At 40.2% G+C, this 25,684-nt stretch overlaps 1 protein-coding gene across 1 annotated transcript in view; it reads right to left on the bottom strand.

Moving 5' to 3' along the window:
- LOC115052354 (probable flavin-containing monoamine oxidase A) overlaps window positions 1-19,721 on the bottom strand; it is a 32,086-nt gene extending 12,365 nt beyond the window's left edge. Inside the window, exons 1-8 of the mRNA XM_029516425.1 lie at window positions 19,604-19,721; window positions 19,400-19,487; window positions 18,602-18,782; window positions 17,610-17,724; window positions 15,859-16,016; window positions 14,827-14,916; window positions 12,391-12,475; window positions 4,103-4,203 (exon numbers count right to left, since the gene is read on the bottom strand). Of these exons, the coding sequence (XP_029372285.1) occupies window positions 4,103-4,203; window positions 12,391-12,475; window positions 14,827-14,916; window positions 15,859-16,016; window positions 17,610-17,724; window positions 18,602-18,782; window positions 19,400-19,487; window positions 19,604-19,721 (936 nt within the window). The remainder of the gene's footprint in view (window positions 1-4,102; window positions 4,204-12,390; window positions 12,476-14,826; window positions 14,917-15,858; window positions 16,017-17,609; window positions 17,725-18,601; window positions 18,783-19,399; window positions 19,488-19,603) is intronic.
- Window positions 19,722-25,684: the final 5,963 nt, after the last annotated feature.

The following is a 25,684-nucleotide window of genomic DNA, read 5'->3' as shown; positions in this document are numbered from 1 at the left end:
AAAAACCTTTATACTGTCCTGGAAAATCCCAAATGGGATGTGTGTGACAGGGGGCAAACGTATTACCAATGATGTAGAAAACTATTGCATGCATTATATATATTATATATTGCATGTTGATATGAAAAGTTGCATTTTTTCTTGGGCTCAGAAAGCTACAAACTAAAATACCATGAGAAAAACAACACGAATGTCTTCTGAAATAATAAGTAGCTGGCTCTCTCATTTAGACTACGTGTAGCTTTCTGGCAACCTTGGAGCCTCATGTAATAGTAAGTGACTCTAATGTACCTGCAACCAAGGCTGTTGGCTGTTACAGACAGTTTTGAGTGGGCATCAAATAGCAGTTCACTTTGACATCTTTTATTTATGCATATGCTCCTTCTGTGACTTGCTGAAATGTTGCAACAGAAGATAAATTGTATCAGCGCAAACTATTGTGTCTCTGTGCATAAGCTTATGCAGTTCCCATTTACAGCATATGCATGTGCATATGTTTGCCTGCGTCTCAGTGCTTACTTGTTTGAATATCTGTTCCTTTATCCATCCATGCAGATTCACTCTGTATCTGCATAACACCCAGGCTAATTGCAAAACACAATAGCTGCATATTTATTTATGCCTGTCATTCCTGTGTCTTGTTTTGCTCATTTTTTTTTATTTATTTGGAATAAAAGCTGACCTGATTGGCTAGATGATGGCTGAAGAAATTAATTCATTATCCCAGTTGTCTTGTATTATCTGGCCTTATTTTGTTCCGACTCTAAAATAGCAACTAAACTTAGACTAACCTAATAGAGTTGAAAAAATATGTATATCCATATTCACATTTAACTGTGCTCTAACTCTACTGGGTATTTCTTTTTCCTCTTTGAAATCTATAGTTGAAAAAAGAAAATGCATGCTGAATAGCATGATATTCAGGACTCCTGATTGTAGTGACAGAAAATCCTTTTGCTCCCTTCAAATGGTTTCAGACCTTTTCTCTCTCTCTGCAAGAATTTTCTGTTTTGCCACCAAAGGGCATATTTGAGTGACGAACAAGCGTGAAATACAATGACTTTTTTTCTTTATCCAACCCTATACCTTATGACGGGAAGGGAGACAGCTCCTTGCAAGACAGATACACAATATGCTTTGTGGCTGCAGTTCTGCAAGGAAGTACTTAAAAGCCCCCATGTCTTGGCCACCTCAGCTACATCCCTGGCCATAATTGTAATATTGTCAGAACGTGTTCAGGTAAAGGCTCGCTGGGATTTTCTCACTGCTCTCTGTGACCTGGCTTGTCACCTGTCACCACAGCTTTCCTACACAAAAACACACAAAAATGCTGATTTTTTTTTTTTTTTTGTTTTGTTTGTTTGTTTGTTTTTGTGTTCATATATGCTCCATATAATGTGGATATGATTCTGCTGCTGGAAATGATGGCCTTGCAAAAAATCCCCAACATCAGGGATGTGTCACAGGGAAGTGAAGACACAGATGTGATCCCCAGCCTGAGGCTGCCTCCAAGGGCTTGGATCCTGAGAGGGACTAGTTAGTGCTTTTAGGATTGCCTTCCAGTCTGGAGCTGATAATCCAAATTACATGTGGATTCAACAATTCATGCTGAAAATACTAAATTCTTGACCTTGAAAAAGTGATGTGACAAGAACATTATTTTTTTATTTATTTGGCATCTCATGGAGAGATTTCAGCTTCCATTTTCTATGTCTATTCCCTCTGGCCCTGGGTTTTAACAAGAGGGTGGCTTTTAACAACTCTCGTATGCAATGTCTCAGACAGAAAGTAAGATGTTGGTGTCTGGTACTGAAGCGTACTTTTCTTGTCCATCAGTCGAGGCAGCTGTTGTTTTTTATATTTTCCTTAAAGGAACAAACCTTATACTCATTGTTTGATTTAATTGTCTTCTCTTCTTGCAGCCTCAGAACTGAGCAAACTCTGCTGTGTCAATGATGATGAGGCAGAGTTATAAAAAGGTAACAAAGATGAACACTCATGATGTACAATGTTATGAGCGCAAAAGAAAAAAATGGCAATTTTGATATTGGATGTTAGCTGATTGTACAACAGTGCATTTATTGAGGCTTTGCGCTCTTGATGAATTTTGGCTCCCATACAGGACCACATGTTGATGCCAGCATGTTTCCATCTCTCACATCACATTTGTTTGACTCCATTTCCGCACAAAAGTCAAATTTGGCACTGAGCTAATTCCCCCCCTCCAAAAAAATGCCATTCACATTTACGAGGACATCTTTCCAGATTGTGTTCAAATTAGAGGAAAATAAGCGAGTTCACGAAAAAAACATAAATGTAATTGAAGCTTTTGTGGCAAATTGCACACCGATGTGCTGTGTATAGAGTTAAATTCACAGAGCAGCGAATTTCTTTATTCAGGGATCCTGGATGAGATAACGGGATATTTTAACAAAATAAATGTACTGCTGATATTAACATGTCAGACTAAATCGACTTCTTTTCCTAAAAAAACATTCAGTCCCAATATGAAAATGACATTGATAGGCCCAATTAATAAATAAAACCAATGTTTTCTGTAGAGAGTACTCAGCCTGTCACAGGACTGTGGAGCCATTTGTCCCCATTTCTGTCATGCAGAAGTGATCTCACTCAATGGCATTTGTGGATTTTCAAGGATGAACAGTTTGTCCCGGGTTCTGAAAATGCATCTCGAGAGTACTTAACCCCAATAAGAGGTCTGAAGGTCAATGAATTCAGTAACATTTTCACAAGTTACTTTCAGCTAATTCCAATGCTCTCCTTCACACAGTGTTGGCAAAGCAGAGGCAAAGAGTCTAAAATAAACCATATTCTAGATCAGTGACCAATTTCATCATGTCTTCATCAGCATCCAAATGTATTTTGGCAACACACCAAAGCACAGATCAAATAAATGTTTGTATGAGCATGAATGATTTTGTGTTCATTACAGTTTACAATTTCAATATACTAACAAGGTGTGCAGTCATTTTGTTAATTAATTGTGTCGTTGCAGATGAAACAAATCAAATTTCATGTGCTAGGGGCTCTTTTGTGCAAAGTGTTGAGATCATTCCAAATGAGTCTGCTGAGTCCTGCTACAGGCTTACAGTCTGATAAAGAAGGTAAGAGAGATACAATCACACCTTCAACTCTGTGACTGGGAAACATTCTTGCACTTTAAATGAAATTTAAAAAAAAAAGTGCACAGTGACAACTGAATTTCAGGCATATTTTTGGTTATGAATAGCTTAGAGCTACAGGCTAAATCTTGTTTTGGTATCTTGACTTGTCTTGTGTGTGCATGATTCAAATCCTTTTCATCAAGCTTGTGATACATGAACTGCAATTTGTTACCCAAGATAACAAATTTTCTAAGTCAATCAAATCAAATGTGTGAGCTGAACACTGCCACCATTTGTTGACAGCTTTTACACTGTATTGTCAAATTGCTTATGTGCATTGGACCTCTCTATTAAAAATGTGAAAATTTGACAGAGAGAAAGAAAAGGGTTAGGGTTAGGGTTGCTTTATGGAGTCCAGCTCCTTGCAATCACTAAAGATAGATAAAATAAAACAACATTAAACACTGTATTCATTAATTCATCTTCTACCATATTCCGTTTCATGGAATCAATCCCAGCTCACACTGGGTGAGGGCGGGGTCGCCCTGGACGGGTCGCCAGTCCATCACAGGTCCAACACACAGAGACAGACCAACAACCACTCACACTCACACTCAGACCTACGGACTCCAGCTGGAGCACCTGGAGGAAGCCCACGCGGCATGGGGAGAACAAGCGAACGGCGCACAGGCCCGGGAACTGAACCCATGACCTCCTTGCTGTGGGCCAACAGCATTAACCACTTTGCTGCTGTTATAAGTATGGCTGAACTCAGTTTTTCTTGTATTGATGTGACATCTCATCATTTAAAAAAACATAGACCTAGTAGAAGAAAATGTAAAATGTAAAAACTGCAGCAGGCCTTTACATCACAAAGAGTGACCATATCAAATTAATGTTTGTGCCTTCGTATTGTCACAGAATTATTCATGTAGGCATCTGTTACTGTATATTGCATTTTATCTTCTGTTACTCACCTTCTGGTAGGTAATGATGAATTTTATCATGTGGCCCACAGGCATGTTCTGGGTAAGGAACTCTCTCTGGCTGGGCAGGGCCGGCTCATAGTGGATTTTTGCTGGTGGGAAAACAACAATACACCGTGAATCCCAATAACTGCATGCTCCTCTTAGTTCCAGTAATCCTGCTTCCCTCGTGTCACCTGGTGTACTTCAAATGTAATGTAGGACAGATGCCTTTTTGGAGACACAGTATACACAGGTAAACAAAAATAAATAAGGATGAATAGCACACTTGGGCTGAAGTGCACATAGATCGAGTTGTTTTTTTTTTTTTTTTTTTTATCTTGATCAATGCTTAGCACTGCTGCCTCTATACTGAAATCCCCATTACCTCATCCTTTTCTGGCTGTTGTTATGCTCCACAAGACTAATGGTGGCTCTTAGATCTGTAAAAGGTCCATCTCATTGCATGCAACACGTGACAGCAGTCAACTAACTTGATCAGTACAATTAGCAGTACCGTAGGTCATGGAGAGACACAGGGCTGTTTACTGTGTTTACTCTGGCAAGCAAAGCGCTATCTGGCCAGAGGCCAGGCTTTTAACAAATGAACCATTGGAAGATGTGAAACATCATTCAGAAACTGTCAAGAGCTTGTCGACAAGCTCAAAATAATGCTCTTCATGCTGAAGAAAATTGATGAACCTGATGCAGTGAAATTGAAAAACAGTGACATGATAAGTGGCTCCAAACTAATTTGACACGGTCACTTAGACATTCAAATGACAGCACTATGCACATGTCATACGAACTGTCAAGCAGTGTCTTACCCATCATGCTACTGGTTTTGACATTGCGAGTTTATGTGATAGCAGGAAATGACTCCTGCCTCTTTATTAATAAGGCAGATGGCTTAATGAGACAAAATCTGGCATCTTATTCTTTTAAACAGGAACGCGCTCCACAGTGACAGCACTGTCATCATCTCTTAGGTACAAAAATGTGTCATGACACTTAAGCGGGGCCGTCAACACTTTTAGTATCACAGTTACTTCAAGATGATGTGTATAAACAGATCCAATCCGCAGGCAATTTAACAAAGCGCACAAATCTGATGCTGTGTGCTCAGAAGGTGCACTCAAAGAGCTCACTGACGGAAAGGGCTCCAGTACCGCTTATGAGTGGACACCCGCCATTTTCAGCAATGCCATTATCATACAGTTGTCATACGTTCCATCTCCAGGAGTTTTATAGACTTGTATTTGTGAAGGCATTTTCTTTTGGCATCCTCTGAAAACATTGCCTAAATTACCAGCCTTATCCACCAGAAAGTAAATATTGAATATTTCTCTCCTGTCAGTAGAACTGAAGAAGCAACTCTGAAAAAGTCACAATGTTTTTGGTTTCCCAACTTCTCAGTGTTTTTTGTCAGGTTGGTGTAACTTCAAATGACACACAAACTTAAGAAGGACACAAAAAGATGCGCGGATGACTTTGAAGAAAGTAGCAACAGTCTTCAAAATTCAAGCTTTCGGCTGTTTTATTTATTTATTTATGAGGTGGGAGTGGGAGGTTAGCATAATCACCTTTTTTCCAAATCTGGTATTGTTAGCCTGACATTCACTTTTGTGGCCACTGACTGATATTATTCATTATAAAACGGATGGCTCAAATCAACCGATCTAATCAGTTCGTAGCCGTTCTATTAGCTTATACAACAACTGTAAAGTCAAATTACTTTTCACAGACACATATCGATGACTGACAATACAGTAATAAATAAAATTGGCTAGCAAGCAGTTATTTGAAAATATTAACACCTAAGCTTAAAAAAAAAAAAAAGAACAAGACAAGGGGGAAACAATATGCAGAGCTAACGAAAGACCAGGTAGATTAATAAAAAAATGTATGGCAGCTAGTGTATCTATTGCAAAGCAACCGCTGTGCAGTATACACAGCAGCCAAGAGGGCCTACTTTACCGGTAATTTAACAATGATACCATGGTCTGTTTGATTATTATTGCTTAAATTACTTTTGGGTGGACTGCTACAATTTGGATACAATAGTGCCCAGAGGAGGAAGCCGAGTCCCATGATCCTCTCACTGCTTCACTGTTCCTATAGTACCACCATGGAACTGACATTTGTGTACTCTGTGAAGTGTTGGCAGCTATGGTTCAGGACTTGGCCAGTACTGCTCTGAAGGCTGGTTGTTGTATAAAGTGGGTGTGGATAAGTGAGTGTGGTTTCCACTCTTCAGCACTGAGCGGTCAATAAGACCAGATGAGCTGAAAGAACTGTCCATTTACTAAATCCTGTTGAACATTAGACTAACTAAGAGACGATGGTAGATGCTTGAAGCATCACTGCTGTGCCCCACATCCAAAATACCACAAATCCATACATATTGATTCGAAGTGGGGAGAACGGTGGAGTGGTGTTTAGCACTGGGTTCTGGGTTCAATTCCCAGGCCTGGAGTCTTTCTGCATTTTCATGTGCTCTCTCTGCCTGCATAGGTTATCTGTGTGATCCCCATTTTCACAGTCTAAACTGTGCTTGTTCAGGTTAATTGTTGGTAGGCCATAAAAGCCTTTCAGTGTGAGTGGTTGTTTGTCCCTATATGTTGCCATATGATAGCTGATGTCCCATCCAGGGTGTTCCAATGTCAGCTGGGATTTGCTCCAGCCTTTTGTGACCCTAGCAGATAAACAGTATGGATGAGGGCCTGATGGATGATTGAATAGACAACTAAAAGTCGATTTTTAGTTGTCTGTTGGTGCCACAACAGTCAATAAAAACGAAAGCAAAAGCTTTTTAATCCATCTTTGTAAAGTTCAATCTGAGCTTGACATTTAGCTTTTCTCAGACCCTTTTCACCTGTATGTTCCCCTTAATCATTACTCTGGACTTCTAACCCTTGCGACCAAGCTGAACAAGCTGTCACTGACTAATCAGTTCATTTGGTTAAGTTATCTTAAGTAAGTTAAGTGTAATTCAATTATTCATGAAAATACACATATAATTGGGAAGCAGGGCAGCATACTGGTTTGCGCTGTTGCCTCGCAACAAGAAGGTCACAGGTTCAGTTCCCAGGCTTGGGGCCTTTCTGTGTGTAATTTACATGTTCTCCCCAAGCTTGAGTGGGTTTCCTCCGGGTACTCCCACTGTCTGGTGAGACAGACAATTTAGAGTCACCAGTCAACCCAAACATGATGTCTTTGGATAGTGGGAGGTACCTGCAGGAAACCCACACAAGCACAGGGAGAACATGCAAACTCCACACAGAAAGGACCCAGGCCTGGACAATGTACTCCATAATTCAAATACTTTTATGTTGAAAAAGTAGTCTGTTGGACATAAAATACTAAGAACGACCTCTGTGATTCAAATTACTATCCTGGAGCATTTGAATCAATCTGTTGCATCCTCATAGTTTGGCCAGAGCAAATAAAGATTGTATTAAAAGAAAAAAAAAGAAAAAGGGCATTTTAAATCAGACCAGACGTGAAAGAAACATTGACTTTTCTTTCTAAACTGCTCCCATGTGACAGCTCATCAGACTCTGTTTCCATCACTCAGTCAACTTTGGTTCAAGACCATCTCATGACTCCGGAACAATCTGTTGAACTGCCCGTTCCTTGCCCTCAGCACTTAAACTTCTGAGGCCTTCTCCCTCAGTGGTTTTCTTTCATTGTTTTCACTTTTACCTGCCAATCTTAATCATGCTTCCACATTTTAACGGGGCAGGGTTACAGTGATCCTCTGTAACTTCCATTTCGTGAATGCACAAGTAGAGCCCGTTGACCTTGCTCTGTGAATTTTCCTGTCAATGACCTATGAGTCATACCTGTGCCAGCCCAGAGCAACGGGCTTGAAATTTCCATTACTTTCTCACTCTGAACTTTTAACATGCCACAGAAGCACTTTCAGTGTCTTTGGCTGTCAAACGGATGAGAAAAGAGAAACATGAAAAGCCACTCAAATCTAGACATAACATCAAAGGGACGCAGATTCAAAAATGCAGCTTCCGAATTGCAATAAAAAGGAGTGCAAAAGAAAAAAAAAAAACTTTAGAAAGTATGAAAATATCTATAACTACCTACAACTGAAGTCAAGTTCATGTGAGTGTCTGGGTTTGCTGAGAAACAGGATTAAGTCTTTTATCCTGAAAAGCCAACAGAGAAGTACAGAGCATCTGAAGTGAGCCATTGTGGATGAGAGAAACCATTCACATGCGTGTCCTCTTGCTAGGTGTGAAGCCGAGATAATGTCCACGTGAGGCGAGCAAAAATGCCCTCGTTCCAGACTAATATTCTGTGACCACCATGTGTCAGGGTTTTTTATTTAAGGAAAGATGTAAGCAGCTCCTAAAACTCTGGGAAGGTATCCATACAGAGAGCAATTAAAAAAAAAAAAAAAAAAAGGCAGTAACGACAGATGGGTTTTAAAAAGTAGCAACGCTCATTGTCATAAATCTATGGGGCCATCAGAGACAGGCAGCAGTATTCGCAGCCACTAAATCCAAAAGTTAAAGATAGAGTCCTACATCTTCATTCCTGGTTACATCACAGATCTTTCATTTAATTAAGGACTAAGCCCCTTGACTCTGGCAGCACATACCCTCCCTCATCCCTCCATACACACACAGTGGTCTCCAACATTACTTAATAATTTCTGCTGCTGGTCTTAACAAAAATAGACTCATGGAGGATGATCTTTTGGCTAAAATTGCCCTCATTAGCTTAGAAATTAATCTTCCTTTGTTTTAATATTGGATGGCTTTTAATCTCCAAAGAATAAATACCTCAGTAAATATAGCTAGAGGACCACAAACAGAAGCATTTAATTCTGACATCTCATTTATGCCCCATGAAAGTATTGTCGTAATCGGCTTCTTATTGAATGAGATGAATCCATAAAGGAGCACTTTGCCAAGGTGAGAGCGCTGCTGGTTTCAACTCAGCTGGGGGAAGTTGTGCAACTCAAGCGCAAGTCTGCCAAAGTAAAATAATGTCCAAAACTCCATTGCTTTACCTACATGGTAAGGCAAAAACAGTCCACACTGGTGAGGCTGAGATTAATTCTTTATTCATTTATTTCTAACGAGAATTTTTTCTCGGTGCAAACTTTCATAGTTTGTAATAAAAATACATAGTAATTAAACTAAATTAAATTAAGTTAAAGCTTCAATCTTAAAGAGGCTTTATGAAACTTGTGTCTGTTGCCGCATGTGGTATCTTGCTGGGAGCAAGAGACTTGACAAGAGCTACAGCTGCTGTTGTTTCAAAAACAACTCTGAGGCGTGCTGTGTCATCAGGGCAGGTCGGAGGCTGCGGGGAACTACTGTCAAAAGTGCAACTGTGGTCCGTCCTGCTAACTTCAGCATTGGAAAAATAAGCAAAGCAAACAAGAGCATTTACAGTGGTGTGTCCTCGTATGCTTAGAGAGAGTTCTTGGTTTAGCGGTAGGCATGTAGTAAAGGAATGAAGCTTGATATTGAATTTATGAGGGTTCTTCTAGACTGGTAGTAAACAGCTGTTAATGTGAAAATTAACAGCTGTTTATCCTTAGCAAAGCTTACAAATAGCGGCTCTGAGCAAGAAGAGCTGTTACCCAGAAATAGAGTTTGACTTATTGGTTGATTTTGGCACATCGCAGGTGTAGCACATCAATCAGTAAGTCAGCAAGAAATTACAGCATAGAAGTGCCAAGAATATGCTTGAGGTAATTTTAGAAACATCATCAGAGTTCTTTAGAAACCAGACTTGGACCCCGGCCATGATATTATGTAAAGGACATTCTTTTTCAAAATTTTTTTATCACAGGGTTATTGTCAAGCTGGCAGAAGAGACAAGTAGAGAATCTTGACCATAGTCCTTTTCAGCATTTGTAAATTTTTTACTGAACAGCGCCTTACAAATCCACATTTGCTATATTTGCATGCTCATCAGCCTCGGCTATATTAGTCATCAGCAAATAAGTGAACAGCACACAGATAGCTAAATTCATTTCCACAGAGTCTAAACTCGGCAAGATAAGAATCACATTGAATTAGCTATCTTCACAATCACTTCAGCTCCCACTTCATGTTTAATCCCTAAATTAAGCTCCATTAGTTTCATTCACAGCACACTGGAAACTGGCCTAGAATCACAGTGTCAGCTGGCAAATATGTGCGAACGCACTGCTCACCTGTCGCCTGCTAGTGTAAACAGGGCGCTGGACTAAACTCTGAGAGGCAGATGTAACAGTTTCCTCAACACTGCCCATGCCTGTCATTACAGCAGCTCCTCCTCCATCAGAAGATAGATAGCAACGTCAGATTTAACATCGCTTGGCTGCCCTTCAGCTTGTGTTGAGCTCACATGTAAGCTACTGCAGGTGAGGCAACTTTGGCAAGTGACGTTGTGAACTTTAGCATCGCCCACTCAACGAGACGTGCCCACACGGACACATATGTACACATGCAGTCAACCGTTCATCGCCTTGTAGATGACATCCTGTTTGATAAGGAGAGACAGGAAAATACACTGAAACGAAATGTTAATTTCGTAACTGCCGAGCTGTCTCTGTAAGTACTGCTGAATATTAGACCGTATGTCTGATTGCATTATCCTCCTACTACATGCTGTGAAAGCCTAATTAGGGTTTTTGTTTTGCAGTTGCTGAATAAATATACATGGGAACACACTTACATACCAATTATAACATGCATACTCTAAGCATGTCTTCAAAAGTGAACACATGGCCAAAATCCTAATTTCCCAGCTTGTTCATTTCATGCATAGAAATCTCATATGCAATGAAGCCCAACTATAAATCACTCAGATGAGCAAGAGAAGTGGGACCCAAAAAAAAAAAAAGTAAGGTAAAAAAAAAAAAAAAAAAAACCTGACGGAACTCATTATAAAAGATGGATGGATGAATGGGAAGATAAATCCATGAGCCAAGAACAGTACAAACATAATATATTAAGGAGCACAGTGCTCATATTCACCATTTGTGATGGTGCTTGTGAATACAGAGGTGGGTGTCTTTTGATGTAAAGCGCCTTGTGGACCATTAAAAGTTGTCATTTCCTTGTTCATTCACCAGCTTATTCACAGGTTCAAAAGCAGGTATTTTAGAATTCATTAACAATGTCAGACACAAAGAAAGAGCCAAACAAGAAAAGCTGCGGAATCTGAGAGCAGCGCTTTGCACCTAGACTCTCCAAGGCAGACTTGGAATCATCCAGAGCCATTACCATCATTCCCACTGTCTGGGTTCAGCGCTCCCCTTCACTCTCCTACTAAATGAGAGGATGCTCAGGTTCACTCGTTTCCAAAAACTTAAAATAAAACTTGTCACATAGATGAACTCAAGCACCAATCTTATCTTTAATTTATCCCCAACAGTTTTAGGGAGAGGTTACGTATCAATCACTGGCCTGACTTCCGCTTTTGAGAATCCCTGTCAACCTCCCTGCACTGATTTAAGGCCAGAGCGTGGCACCGTGGCATCCAAGCCTGAGCAATCTGTGCTGCATAATTCAACACTGCACTCAAACTTGTCTCATTAAGGATCCTGGCTATGGTCCATGGCCTGGAGTATGAGGCTTTGAGTGACAGATCTGTTGCCAGCTTAGTACAAACAGGCACAAACTATGAGTAAGCTCCAGCTAAGCATCCAGCTCATCCCGGCCTATCGGAACTGGCCTGGACAGTGGATTGGCCATCACCAAGCATGACATCTTTCTTATTTTGTACCCTACAGGTGCCAGGTAAATAAATAAATTAATAAATAAATAAAAAACTGATACAACTCAAAATCAATACCATTTGGCCATGCATTTGATTAGAATTTGGAAGAATTTTTATTCCCTCACTGGGAAAAAATAAATGAAACGTTTTTGTGGCTGCCATAAAATTAGATTTTCAAATTGTATGATTACCTCTTAGCTCTTCCAGAGCTTGATTGCACAAAGGTTGGTAATGAAATTTGTGCCACTTTCGACTTCCCACCGACAACCACGGTGAATGTCTCATTAGCCCCCAGTTAAAATTTCAGCCTTAACAGTCTGGTTCTGTCCTATCCAGCCAATTCCTCATCCCAGGACACAGCCTCATACAGAATCTGCTTCAGCCAAAGTGACTGCCACACCCCACAGCCAGGGAGATTTAGGGAGGAAATCATAAATTTATCTGGATGGATGCACAGTTTGCCATGTTTGACACACTTGGCAAGAGAGGAGGAAATTTGCCTTCTGCATCAGTGAGAATTTCATTTAGCGAGTCGGCAGAGGTGGGTGACGCACACTGACCTGCCAAATGAGGGGGGCAGGTGACAATCACAGCTCTGCACAAGAAGGTGTCGGTGGCAGTCGTCACTCTGGCCCACTCAGCATCCTGCTCAAACATATACACAGAAATGCAGCTTTATCTAATGAGCAGGTTGTTTTGTCGGTACAGTATTTTTGCATCTTGTGCACAATCCTATTTGCCAGTAGCTGACCTCATCTTTCCTAAGTACCCAGCTGTGCAGATCAGATTTTAATTGGCCAAATGAAAACATTATTGGCTCAAAACTGTATGTATTTCCATCATATTATTTAGGCTATGGAGATATTTTGCACAATAAGTTAGATGCAAACTAAGATCTTTTGAAAATCAGCTCATGATGCTTTATTAAATGCAACAGTGTACAGTACACATGAAGACATACTGCTGTGTTCATTAAGCATGTATTCGACAGGGAAATTAAAAAAAAAAAAAAAGGCTTCCAAGGAGATATTCATAAATTATGCACAGCTTTATAAATTAAACAGATTCTTAGATCATGCTTGTATTTTATGGATTTTGAATCTGACAGTCTGGTGAGAGAGTAAGATGTTCCAACAATTTATGCAAATGTTGTGGGAAAATGAAGTTTGGTAGGTGGTGAAATTATGACATGGTGGATCCATGTATCACTGTACATCATTCATTTTGTCTCCTTGCAGAAAGTGTGACTCTTGCTGAGCTCTTGCTCGATATAACTCCCTTTCTCTCGCTCATGTATTTCCACAAAACTCAAGCCTCTGGTGATAATTGACGCTCACCCACCAGAGTGTTACTACACAACAAAGGAACTTCTTGTCTTCTAAGACGAGATATTTTTAGATGCTGGAAATTCGAAATGAATGTATATTCAGATCTCTTGACTGGTGGTTTGGGTTGGTTTGTTTTTTAGGCATTAAATCTACAGAGCCCTTCAGGAAACAGTGCTTCACTGTATTTTTCCTAACACCAGTGGCAACTACCTTCATACAGAGGGTAATTTATTTGTTTGGTTTGTGTGTGCCTCTCGTTGTAAAGTTGGCATTGTGCTGCAGTGTCTATATGGGTCTTGTCTGGGTGCTCTGGTTCAGCTTAGGTAAAGTGGAGAAACTCTAAACTGCTATGAATGTGTAATTTTGGTACTCTGTCAAAATGTTTTATCTCTGTGACAGACTGGCAAAATGTCAAGGATGTGCCCTGCCTTTCATCCACTGCATGTTGGGGTAGGATATAGCCTCCTGTGGCCTTGACTAGCTGCTCTGGAGAATACACGCTGTCCTTTCCCTTTCCTCACTTTTCTCACTGCAGTGTACGGTGGAGCAGGGCCGTGGGCTTTTAGGCTTTCCAGTGCCATTTCAAAATTCTGTATCTCTGGTTTATTGTTGTGCATTGGTCTATTCTAAGCACAACTGTGATCTTTTTCAGAGCCCAACCAAGTGGATTTGAGGCTCATCTTGGTCCAACATATAAAGATGGATGTCACCTTTGTGGTGTCACCCATAGGTTTCCAAAGAGCAGCCGGCAGTCGTGACTGGGCTGTTCCACTCTTGTCATCGTGACGGACATTGCTTCTGCCAAGAGCTGAAGGGAGTGCAGAGCAGAAACTTTTTGGTTTGTGGTAAGTGTACACACACCCACCTGTCATTATAAGCTGCCTCACCCTCGACTGCGGAGAACTTTACAACTTTATTAAGGAAAAATTAAACAGGTGAGTTACAAAATGGGAAATTAGCTATAAAGAAAAATGTCTTGTATATGGCTGTTGTAAAGATGTTTTGACACAAGAGTCTGGAAGGAGTCACCTTTGCCATCCTCAAGTATAATTTATGGAACTCCTAACGTCCTTTATAAAGCTGAACATTTTCAATTTACCATAGTATAAACCAAAAGAAGACAAATCAGTGCATTTAAGACCCTGCAGCTGTTTAATTCCTGATGTTTTCCTTAAATAAATTGGGTTAGGGTTAGGGTTAGGTTAGGGGTAAATGTAAAATACATTATCAAACATTTTAGTAAGTCATTTTCTGCTGGTGATTTTGATAATACTTTTGAGGAACTGCAGACATAGACTCATTGCCTGAATGGAAATATTGCTCAGTTTAATATTTCACTTTTGGTCTATAGATCTCTAACTATCACATCAAATATAATATTAATATATCAATCCTTTGTATAAAAATAAATATATTCTGTATCTTATCAAGAAATAGAAATAAACCCATAAACAGTAGCAATGAGCAATATTTGGATGTAGAAGACAAATCAAAGCTCCATTCTTGAAAGTACACAGACCCCTCTTGGTCTCTCAGCTTTGAATAAGGAAGACAGTCAGGCGGAACAGACAGTGCCTTCACAGGAGGCGGCCTGTTTCCCCACTGAGGACGCTGTTATCTCTGTGTCATGGCTCATCAGTCCCTGAGAGAGCTGTTACTGTACTCTACCTGCCATATGGCCGTCACAGCAGAACCCAACCGGACATTCTTCCACCCCACGTGTTCTGCCAGACACTCTGAAAGCTGTTGGGTGCCTCCCTTTGGAGAGACAGATATTACAATTTAATGTGTGCTTAAAGCCCATCGATGCCCTCCTTCCCTGGCAGGAAAGGCGGCTTCAACTTAAAGGGTCATTTATGCAAATTACATGAACACAAGCATCTGGTGATGTCTAACCGGCCATATGTAGCTGCATCAGAGACCTTTTCTGACACAGCAAGAAATTACTGTTACATCCTTTCCAGAGTAGCAGAGCAAAAACATGCAGAATAAAATGTCAATGTCCCATAATAAGTAATAAGGATTGGTTCCCTGTAATTGCTATCATAAAATAAAATAAAAAATAAATAAAAAAGGTTGGGGGGAGGGGTAGTAATATTTTGTTAGCCTTTACTCTTGAACGGGCTCATTCCATTTCAAATTTGGTGTTGCTTTTGCAGCGTCCAGGGTATGGTCATGATTATTGCTTGAGGAAATAGCTGGATTATAGCATTAAGCAAAGCTCTGCAGGTGCAAAATTGAAGGAAATATAACACATGCTTGGAACTGAAAACCTTGTTGCCATTTTCTCTGAGGCCTTGTTTGTCCCTTAATCCCAACAGCCTCCTTTTTTTTTTTTTTTTTTGGTATTCAGTCCCTTTACATTTCACCACAGTGAGAAAGACTGAGAGATAAAGAATGACACAGAGTGAACTGTATGTAACTCAAACTTTCATGTTAAAGGACCACAGAGGAAATAAGAAAATCCAATACAAGACCATCGTTGAAATTCCTGGTCAGTGACACTTCAAGGACCAAAAAAGGGAAGTATTTGTTGCTGCGGGGCTTAAGCGAGATGCAGACTGTGTTTAGAGTCTGGATGTCTTTTGGTTTTTTGCTTTTTTAGTGAGGTAAAGCAGGGATCCAGTGTGGTCTTTGGTTGTTTTTTTAAAGCACTCACGTAAACAATTTGCAGTCTGGAAAAGGACATGAGCTGCATACCCTTATCTTGAACTCCTGAGCAGACCCTGCTGTGTTCTCCAGAAGTGGCAGTAGCCCTCCAGCTGCTGCAGCATACATGAGGAAGAACAGGAAGGACATCTGGGATGGCTCCATGCCAAAGACAGACCTGGTACACAGCCCGATCTCTTCTTTCAGCTCTGACAGAGAGGGATGAATGAATGCATGCCGCTTCTCTCGCACATCCACTGATAATATGCATTGCCTTGTGATGAGTGTTCTGCAAAGTTTCATGCCATTGCGCAGCTAATCTATATAGTGATTTGTCAAGAAATGACAGTTTGTTCTACGTTGCCAGCCAGTCGAAAAGCTCACACGGGGTATTGTTAGAAGGGTAATGACTTAATTATTATTTATATTAGAATGAAGGAAAGGTTCATCCATCGGGGAAAAAAAAACACTCAAACATTTTATGTTTCGACAACAACATAGTATCAGCAAGATATCCCCCCCCCATCTCCATGGATATCTGAAAAAATATTGGATGAAACCCAGGGGATACATTTTAATTACTCTGTTGATGACCTGACTTCTTATAGAATGCTTTACTTTATGACCAGAAACCACAAAACTAATCACCTTCCCATCAGCCTCTGCTTTACAGTTTTCACTGTAACAAACAAAGATGCTAACCATGGTAAACATTACATTGGCTGATAATTGTCATTGTCACTGTTGCCATTTACTTTACCATAAATGCCAAGGAGACACATTTTGGGCTTCAACTGGCATCCACCTTAAAAGACCAAGTTGTTTCCACGGCTATGGACTCTTAAGTCTCACTTGGCATTTCTACTGGCCAAAACAGGATGTGGTTCGGATGTTTGAATGATAGACATGAACCTCGCCTTGGACAGAGCCAAAAGAGAAAATGCTGAATTGATAAATGGTGCAGGAGGAAAGGAATGTGAGGCAGCAACAATCCGTTAGGTGAAACTGACAGATATTGTTCCTTCTAGATGGATTTCACTTTTGTTTCGGGTACGCCTCTGTCATAAAGTGTTGCAAATTAACCTAATAAGTGTCTAACAGTGAGATGCGATGTCCTGGCACCTTCCATAGCCAAACATTTGTGACAAATGAGAATGGAGTATCACTACCTACAAACTCTCCTGGCTCTGGAAAACATCCAGGATGCAGAAGAGCATCCAGACATGACCTGAAGTTTTACATTAGTTTACAAACTCACAAAGTCCTGACGGCACAGTTTGCGAGTGCAGTCTGTATGGCCGGAGCACCCTGCCCAGTTTTTACAACAGAATCAATTTGGATCATATTTAGATCTGATACAGCATTGTAATAGATTTATTTAAAAAAGCATGTATTTGCTTTGCGTATAACTTCTTGTAATACTAATTATAACTATGCACAGTTTCTAATTACAACTTCATTTAGGTGTATGGTATGACTGTATTCCTTTACTGTCTAATAAAAAACATTGTTTCAAGATTTAAAAAATTCAATGCAAAGCGCAGCTTGTTACATCTCGTTTAACAACTGTTTTTTAATGCTGGGGTTCGGGATACATTGTTCCAAGTGGGATTAAAACTAGCTAAGGCAGTGTCAAAATCAACTCAATTCCCTTTTGATGCATAAATTCTCTCAGAGTAGGGATTTGATGTTGTTATAAAATATTCTTATTAAAACTTTAATTGAACCATCTAATTTTCCTGAAAATCAAGTCAGGGGAACATATAAGGGGGGGGGGGGGTATTTAAAATACTGAAACAAACCAGCAGTCCAGGCATGTTGTTCAATGTACGAGTGGAGGGTCATGCTGTCTAGTTCCACAGCGTTGGGAGTCTTCGAAGGATCCTGGACACACACTGTAGCACACAATCTGTCAATCTAAATGCAAAGCACAGTCACCATATGACGCCCACAAAGGTTCACAAAGATTCAAAAGTAAGAGAGTGCCAGAGCATCCAGCATCTTCAACATTTTCTACTTCCCACTTCCACTCTAACCATTTGTCATGGACAAGAAATTTTGCGGTACTGGGCTGTTGCAAATGTACTCTTGGTCAAACTCATGATGACATTTGGGACACCTTTTTGAGTCACAGGATGTGAAGGATAACATAGAAAAAAGCTAATTTTGGAAAAACACACAGTCTGGTCTCATAAGAAAATCTTCACATTTCCTGCTATGTACCTACCAACCGAGGACCTTATCAGGAACTCATTCATGTAATCATCCAACCAGCAAATTGTGTGTGTCTGAAGAACCTGGATTTCTGCTGAGGCAGCAAATGGTTGTATGAGAATTTAGCATCAACAGCATGAATCCATGGACCCAACCTGCCTTGTGTCAACAGGCCTCGCTTTGAGCTCATTAACACTAATCAATCATAGTTTAAATGCCACAGCCTTTCCTTTCACTGTTAACTGCCCTCTAATGGCCTCTTCCAGCTCCACAGTGCACAATACGGCCAGGCAAAAGACCGAATGTGGAGCTGACAAATCTCCAGCATCTCACGGAATCCGCGCCATGAATTACTGAGGCTGTTTGACAAATGAGGACTCTACTCAATATTTTGTAAGGTCTTTTTGAAAAAGTGCTCTGTGAGTGTTACTCCTGGTGTGCATGCAAAAGTCAATGCAAAATAAATGAAAGCACTCTTTAGCTTTCTAAATATCATATTTATCCACTAAGAGTTGTGACCTCAAAGCATCTCTCCTTGAACATAGTGCCATGAACAGAATGTGTCCGTCTGTTGTCTCACCTTCCACAGGAGATGGGTGAAGTCAATTAGCACTGCTGGGGATAGTGCAGGGATGCTGGTCCTGTAGGTGCGAACTCTGGCATCCGGCCCACCCATGTGGAGCACCTTCTTGCCAATATTGAACTGCAGGAAGGTCTCTAAGCCCAGCTCCTTTATGAGCTCCAGGATGTGTGTTTGGGTGCTAGAGGAGAAAAGGTGGCAGCACTTCATGACGTTATTTTGTTTCAGGTTGTTCTGTAGTGTTATTAAACTCATGCTTGATAGAGGAGGACAAATATATTTATTTTTAGATGATTGGAGTGGGCTTGAGGCTACAACAACTGCTGGAGTGAGTCCTTGAACAACCAGAGGAAAAAACACAAAGAATTTAAGCACCTGGGTGTGCCCTCTATAAATCAAACTGTCATCAAAGTGTTCTTGAACAATGCACTTCACAAGTTGTCCAATTTAACTGCTCTGCTTTTTAACAGTTGGATTTGGGAGAATTTATGGTGAAAAGGACAATTTGTCCAAAAAGTGTGGGAGACGGGGCAGTTTGGAGATAGTCGGTTGCCCCTATCTAAAATGAGAAAAGCATTGACAAACACAGTACTGTAGAAGCTGTCGGAAACAGACACAAACCAAAGCAGCAAAAGCACCTGAAAGAGAAATTGAGCTTGAATACTGACCTGATTTTTTCAAATACTGAAAAAATAAAGTGTTGTTTCATTGACATTTAATCATAGCTCAAAATGGTTGCCATAGCTGTTAGCTTTGCATAAACAATAATCTCTATAATCTCTTTTAATTGCAGATTACCTTCCTACCCACTGCCCTCCAAGGTCCCAGCGATCAATGCCATTGGCTGCTGGTATGTTGGTGGACACTGTTCGACCGCCTACCCGATCTGTGCAGCAAACCAGACATGATTCAATTAGAGCGATGCCTTTTTCCAGCAAAGTAAAAGGATCCAGGAGAAAATGATTCACAATTTATTTTTGATCATGATGCAGTTTTACAAACCTTTTCCTTCAAGTACCAGTATCCTCAACTTGGCATTTCTTTTTTTGAGCAAATGAGCTGCATTCAGTCCAGACAGTCCAGCACCAACAATAATAACATCCCAAATTTCTGCAGTCATAGTTAAGGTAAAGTGACAAGGTTACTTTTGCCAAGTTAAAGCGTGCTGGTATGCAGAAGACTCAGAGACGGCAATCCTGCTCGCATTTTCTTTTCTTCTCTGTATCAGTCAGGCTATCATGCAAACTCTCAGCAGGTTTCATAATCACGCACTTTGGAACTGTGACCAACTGAGCTTCTGACCCAATTGGCACAGAATCAGTTGTCTAAAATCCAGCCATACAAACCAGGAAGGTTTTTGAATTTTTTTTATTATTATTATTTTTTTTTAAAGGAAGTATCATCAGAAGTTAAGTTTTATACATTCAAATCAATAAAAGAAAAAGTCTGATTTTTTTAGATTTATAAAATAATAAAAAAAAATTTATTGAAAGGGGTACATAATCAATTTTATTATGCTGTCACGTGTATATGGCTAAACCAGATTACCTATTTAATCATTTCAGACTAACTTCAATGAAAAATACAAATCTATTAATGCAACAGTTTTCAAAAATCAGATTTATAAAAAAAAGATATTGCTTTACAAAGTACATAAACTCAAATGAGACAATCCAGTTAAAAAAACAAATTAATTGGAAAATGCATAATTAATAATCAGGATTAAGTAAATGATAGTACTGGAGGAATAACACCAAGCCCTCTGCAGTATGATGCAAAATAGTCCAAAGCATGACTATCTGGATGTTGTTTCACAATGCAACAGCAATTATTACTCCTTCTCTTCTGCCTGACCTGTGCTTTTATTTACAGTGACTGTTCTGTCTCACTTCTACTGCTGCATTCCTAACGTAATTCCTGTCAATTTTTAAAAGGCATACACAGGCAAGATTTTGGAGTTAGGACATTACTGGCAGTGTTACTCATCTGCAGTGCGTTTGGCAGTTCAGCTTCTGTGAGAATTTGTATTTTTAAGAAACTGATGCTAATAGTGTTAAAAAGGTCAAGAGTACCAACTGTGCAAGCTGCATCATGAAATTCCACCTTCAGTTTCATTAGGTCGTTTCATTTTCTCCTGTGTAAAATGACGAGGACATTCCTGCCACTGTCTGAATTACTGAATTTCTTTTTAAAGAGGGTTGTTAAGCTTTACAACACAGTTACCAAAAAAGCGTGCCAAACAAAAGCTGGTGGGGAAAAAAGTTAGGCCTATCTTTAAATTTTCTATTTTCTGCTTTGGTCCAAGCAGAGAGGCTTGGTTTGCCTGTTTTCTTAAGTCTTTGTTTCCCTCCACAAAAGCTGTTTTCAACGCTAAGAAACATGAATCCTACAGAATCCAAGCCTGGTATGTAGGTGTGAATGGAGTCCAGCTACTACAGGCAGGGCCAAAAACTTGTTAGCACGTGGCAAGCCCGCTAGCTCAGGAGCTGATGATAAGCCTCTGCTGCAGTACCTCCTGGAATCGCAAACAGCATCCAAATCAATCTTGCTGTGACTTTTATGCAGTGTTTGTTGAATTGAGTCCACTGTGTATAACCGGATTCTGATGGATGATTGGTTTGGGATTTGATTTCATACCCACATCAAACAGATTCACAGAGAATAGACCGTCATTGTCTCCTTCCGCTACTTTATATATATATATATGCTCTTCACTTTAGGATTATTATTGTTATTGTTGTGCCAGTGAATAATCACTACTGCGGTCTATGATCATCAGAAGGTTTCCCAATAGCTTTTGTCTTTGTAAATGCCAAAGAAAATATTTGACTCGTTTTCCCATTAATGTATCAACCAATTTTAATTGTTTGCAGCATTAAATCGATGTAAAATCTATTCTGCCCTGTCATTTTCAATCACATACCCAGAATTTGCAACACTGGCGAACAAGTGAGGGAGATAAACAGCTGTGTCTGCTGGATTTGATTTATTATTGCAAATGTTATGATTATTAAAGGTAAATCGTGACTTAAAAGTTCAATAATGGGTTAGTTGCAACAGCATTTCTTTTCACACAGCCAAAAAAGTATTTTTATATCCTGGTGTCATCGCTCACAGTTTCGGAGAGTGGTAGGCAAAACTTCACTGTGAAATGGAAACACCTTGCCCCTATTGGCAATTCGATGAGAGGATTAGATCCCGCAACCCAAGTCTCTGTCCATCTTTGCTTTGGTGTCTAGTTTTGGTAATCAGGGTTTTCCTTCACAAAAACATTAGTAAAAGTCATGGGATGTTGTGCCGTGAAACAGTTGACCTTCAGTCTCCTCTAACTTTTCATGCGATTATTGATCATGTTGATATTGACAGACGATGCTGCGATGGTGAAATAATTATTCCATCAACTCAAAGCAGCAGCTTGGGATTGTCTGCTGGTTTACAGATAAAGTTCATCGACTGCAGTGAAACCATTTGATTCTTATCTGAAAATAGAATACAACAAAAAGCATGTAAACAGCTGAAAACAGCTACACACTGAGTTAGGCTTTGGTGTATGTTACCACAAAGATTAGGAAACGCAAGGAAGAGTGAGCTGCTGTGCCTGTAGCTTGGTCATGGGGAGGGGGGGCGTTTGTGTGTTGAGCTGCAGAGCTTAACACTTTGTGTGATCATGCATTGGCATGAAGTGACATACATATAGGCAAGCAGACACCAAGAATGGGCTTTAAGCCTCCACTATCTGCCATGTAACTCACATCTATTTTTAGCTTTAACGTGGTCAGGATTGGCCTTGATGGCACACCACTGGATCACACATTGGAGATGTCAGAATAGTGGGTGATACAGCACTGCTGACATTTTTGCGATAATGTCACAATGATGACATAACGATTAGATCAGCTGGGCTGTCTGTCGTACAGCTACTGTAGTTGTGATGTGTGCCTTTGTTGTTCGTCAGCGAAAGAGTCTATTGGCAAAGTTATTGTTGTTTTGTTTTTGTTTTGTTTGTTGTTGTTTTTTTTTTACTTTTAAAACCATGCCCCCCCCACCCCAATTAAAAGAACCTCTGTGGAAGCAATAAGCTGTGCATATATTGTGTAAGTGCAGGATAACATATAAAAACTTAAAACAAAAGTGCAGAGCACTAGTAAGAAAAGACTGTCTAAAGGGGAGGCAGTAGTCTCATGCATTAACAGAGCCAGATAACACATAGCAGATGCGTGAGGTCAAACTACTGCTCCATTTCCATCATGGATGGACTTTGGAGCTGTGCACTGATATTCACTCACAACTGCACACGTCTTTATCTATACTCAGGGCACAATTATGATAAGCTTATTTTTGCAACACCAATGAGATAACGGGATGAAGGCTCCCTGCTTGAGTGGTGTACGGACAGCAGCCTGACCACATCACACCAAAAGGCCCAAACTGTCGTTGAAAAAGCTGAAGGCTTCAGACGCATGTTGGTGGAGCATGTCTTCAACTCAACACCCCCAAAACACAAATTCAAGGAAAGGCTGAAATATATTAAATGCTCCTAATCATTTCAGTAATGTAAGTGTCTATGTCCAGTACAGTGGGACAAGTGTAGGATATGATGTTTGTGCTTGATGTTGATTACAGCTGGAAGCCTCACCATGTTAGGTAATAAGGTCATAACATTTAAGGTAAGTTTCCAGCTCACTGAGCTCAGCCTCACCAACATTCATGGCAAGTAACCTTGTTCAATTATGTGTAACAATGGAAAACCTAAACATCTGCCAGGCGTGAAAACAGACATAAGGAGTTAAAATTTGCTGTTATATTTTTATACTTTCCTTATCTCTTAGGACTCCTGTATGGGAGCATCTGTGACGAAAGCAATTTCCTCTTGGGAATCACTGAAATATTTTCTGATTCTGATTCTGAAAAGTAGAGTTTGAGTATGAACGGGCCGGACTTGTAGTAGGTCTGGATTTTGATCTAATGTTGTTAATCCTAATAGAGCTTAATGTCATCTGAGTTGTTATATTGCAGTTCAATTTCATTCTGTGGCTTAAAGGCAAACATTATTGTTCGCTGATTGTTAATTTGTGAATGAAGGGCACTCTTTCGACTTGTTTACTGCGGTGGCCGTGACAAAGAAGCAGAGGTGGGGGTGGGGGGGGGTTCTTAGGATCGGTTTAGTTTTGTTGTCACTTCCTGTTTTATTTTGAAGTCCTTGTCTTATCCCTGTTGTCCTGTCAAGTTTCCCACCTGTGTCTTCTTGTCTTCCCAGCCAGTCCACTCCCTGCCTGCCCCGGTGTCCAGACCTGCTCCCTGTTGTGTCGTTAGTTCAGTTTCTATTTAAATCTTGCTTTTCTGTTCACTCTTTGTCGGATGCCCTGTTTTGTTTGGTCTACTTCAGCCAGTCCTGTGTAGAGTTTGCACATCACCGTGTGTATCAGTTTTGAGTCTTTGGTTTCCATTAAAATATTAATCTCCACCTTCACCTTGCTGTTTCCGGCTCCTGCATTTGGGTCCTCACACCTGCATTCCTGTGACAGAATCACCAACCAAGATTAAAATAAAACTTAAAATAAAATTTAAAACTTAAATAAAAATAAAAATAAAAAACACTGTTACAAGGAGCACTTATTTTGTCAAAAACAAAATAAAAAAAAAATTACTTCAAAGCATTTTACTAATTTAGCAGTCTAGACCAAACTCTTTATAGGACTGCCAGAGTGGAAGGTCTTGATGTTTATGTGAGCACGTTCACAAGGTCGACCTGTGTCTGAGGATCTGCGAAACCGACTGCTGCTGTATCACAAACCGCATGACCAACAACTATCTGAAAGTGTGGCAAAGAAACAGGTCAGCCTCTGAAAGAAAAACACACCAGACCACTGCTGGGTGGAAAAACCTGCGCAGATTAGTACCAGTTCCCCACCAGGCATCTAATGCAGGGGCACACAACATACAGCATGCAGCACAAACCAGCACGATACAAAGCAAATTCCTCTCGCTATAAAACCTTCTATAAAGAAACGAGGATACCACGATTCAGCTGGAGTTCAGATACATCCAGTAGCACTGAACTACACAATCAGAGAAAATCATTTTAAGAGTTTAATGTGCTTTATATTTAGATAACCCATAGATGGAAGTAAAATGCTACATCACTCATCTCTGATATATTTTCTTCATGTGTATGTCTCACTGTTAGAGGCTCCTTCCCTGCAGATGTGGCACCAAGATAAGCTTTAGTTTCTTTTTGTATTATTTGTTCAGGGTCCCAGGTACTTTTGCGTTTGTGGCTGAACAACCAGTTTTTTGTCACTTGAGAGCTCCTGTGCACTCCCTTTCTTCCTTATTGTATGAAACCGTTGGCCTCTGAGAAACGATAGGTGGCATGTGATATATTGTGTAATACGAGGGAATGCGCAGTAGTGGTGTAACATCCTTATGCAAGTGGGAGATTATTTCATCTTCTTTCCGTTTCTTTTGAATTCAAGTTTCTGTCAACTTTTTTGTTATGTCTGTGAAAAAGTCGCCGGTGTATGAACAGTATAAATATTATTGGCTATTGACAAAGCAGTGCTCAGCGCGATTCACTTCCCATCAAAGTAGAGCTGTGAATTTTGAACCCTCACATTAGAAACCCCATTTAATTACATGTTAGCTCCTCCAGTTTCACTTTTTCATCACTCTATTGTTATTCTATTGTTATTCAGGACACTAACTTCCTCAAGTATTATCATCATTTGGTGTAATTGGTTTTCATGGGATTGGCTCCAGTCCCCCCCCCCCTCCTCCACCCCCCAGAAACGGAAAAGCAGTAGAAGATGGTTGGCTTTCACACAATTTTGTTGACTTCACATTTTGCCTTTTGGTTTTGTCTGGAATTGGTGGTTGGGTAAATATATGGTAAAGCTCCAAGGGTGTTTGAGCAGCGCCAAAGACACCTCCTGGTAAACAGGTAAAACAGGTGGAGCAGCTGTCCAACCAGATGGCTTTATGGTAATGAGCAGTTGAGGGTTAGCAGAGGAGGAGCTCCCTGGAAAGTGAGAGCACCAGGCAACACATCGCTGCCCGAGCCTTTGTATTCCACCAGGTGTTTGA

This window comes from Echeneis naucrates, chromosome 12 (genome assembly GCF_900963305.1).
Source record: "Echeneis naucrates chromosome 12, fEcheNa1.1, whole genome shotgun sequence".
Classification (NCBI taxonomy): domain Eukaryota; kingdom Metazoa; phylum Chordata; class Actinopteri; order Carangiformes; family Echeneidae; genus Echeneis; species Echeneis naucrates.
The sequence above is the reverse complement of the archived record's forward strand: the minus strand, read 5'-3'. Positions and strand labels throughout refer to the sequence as shown.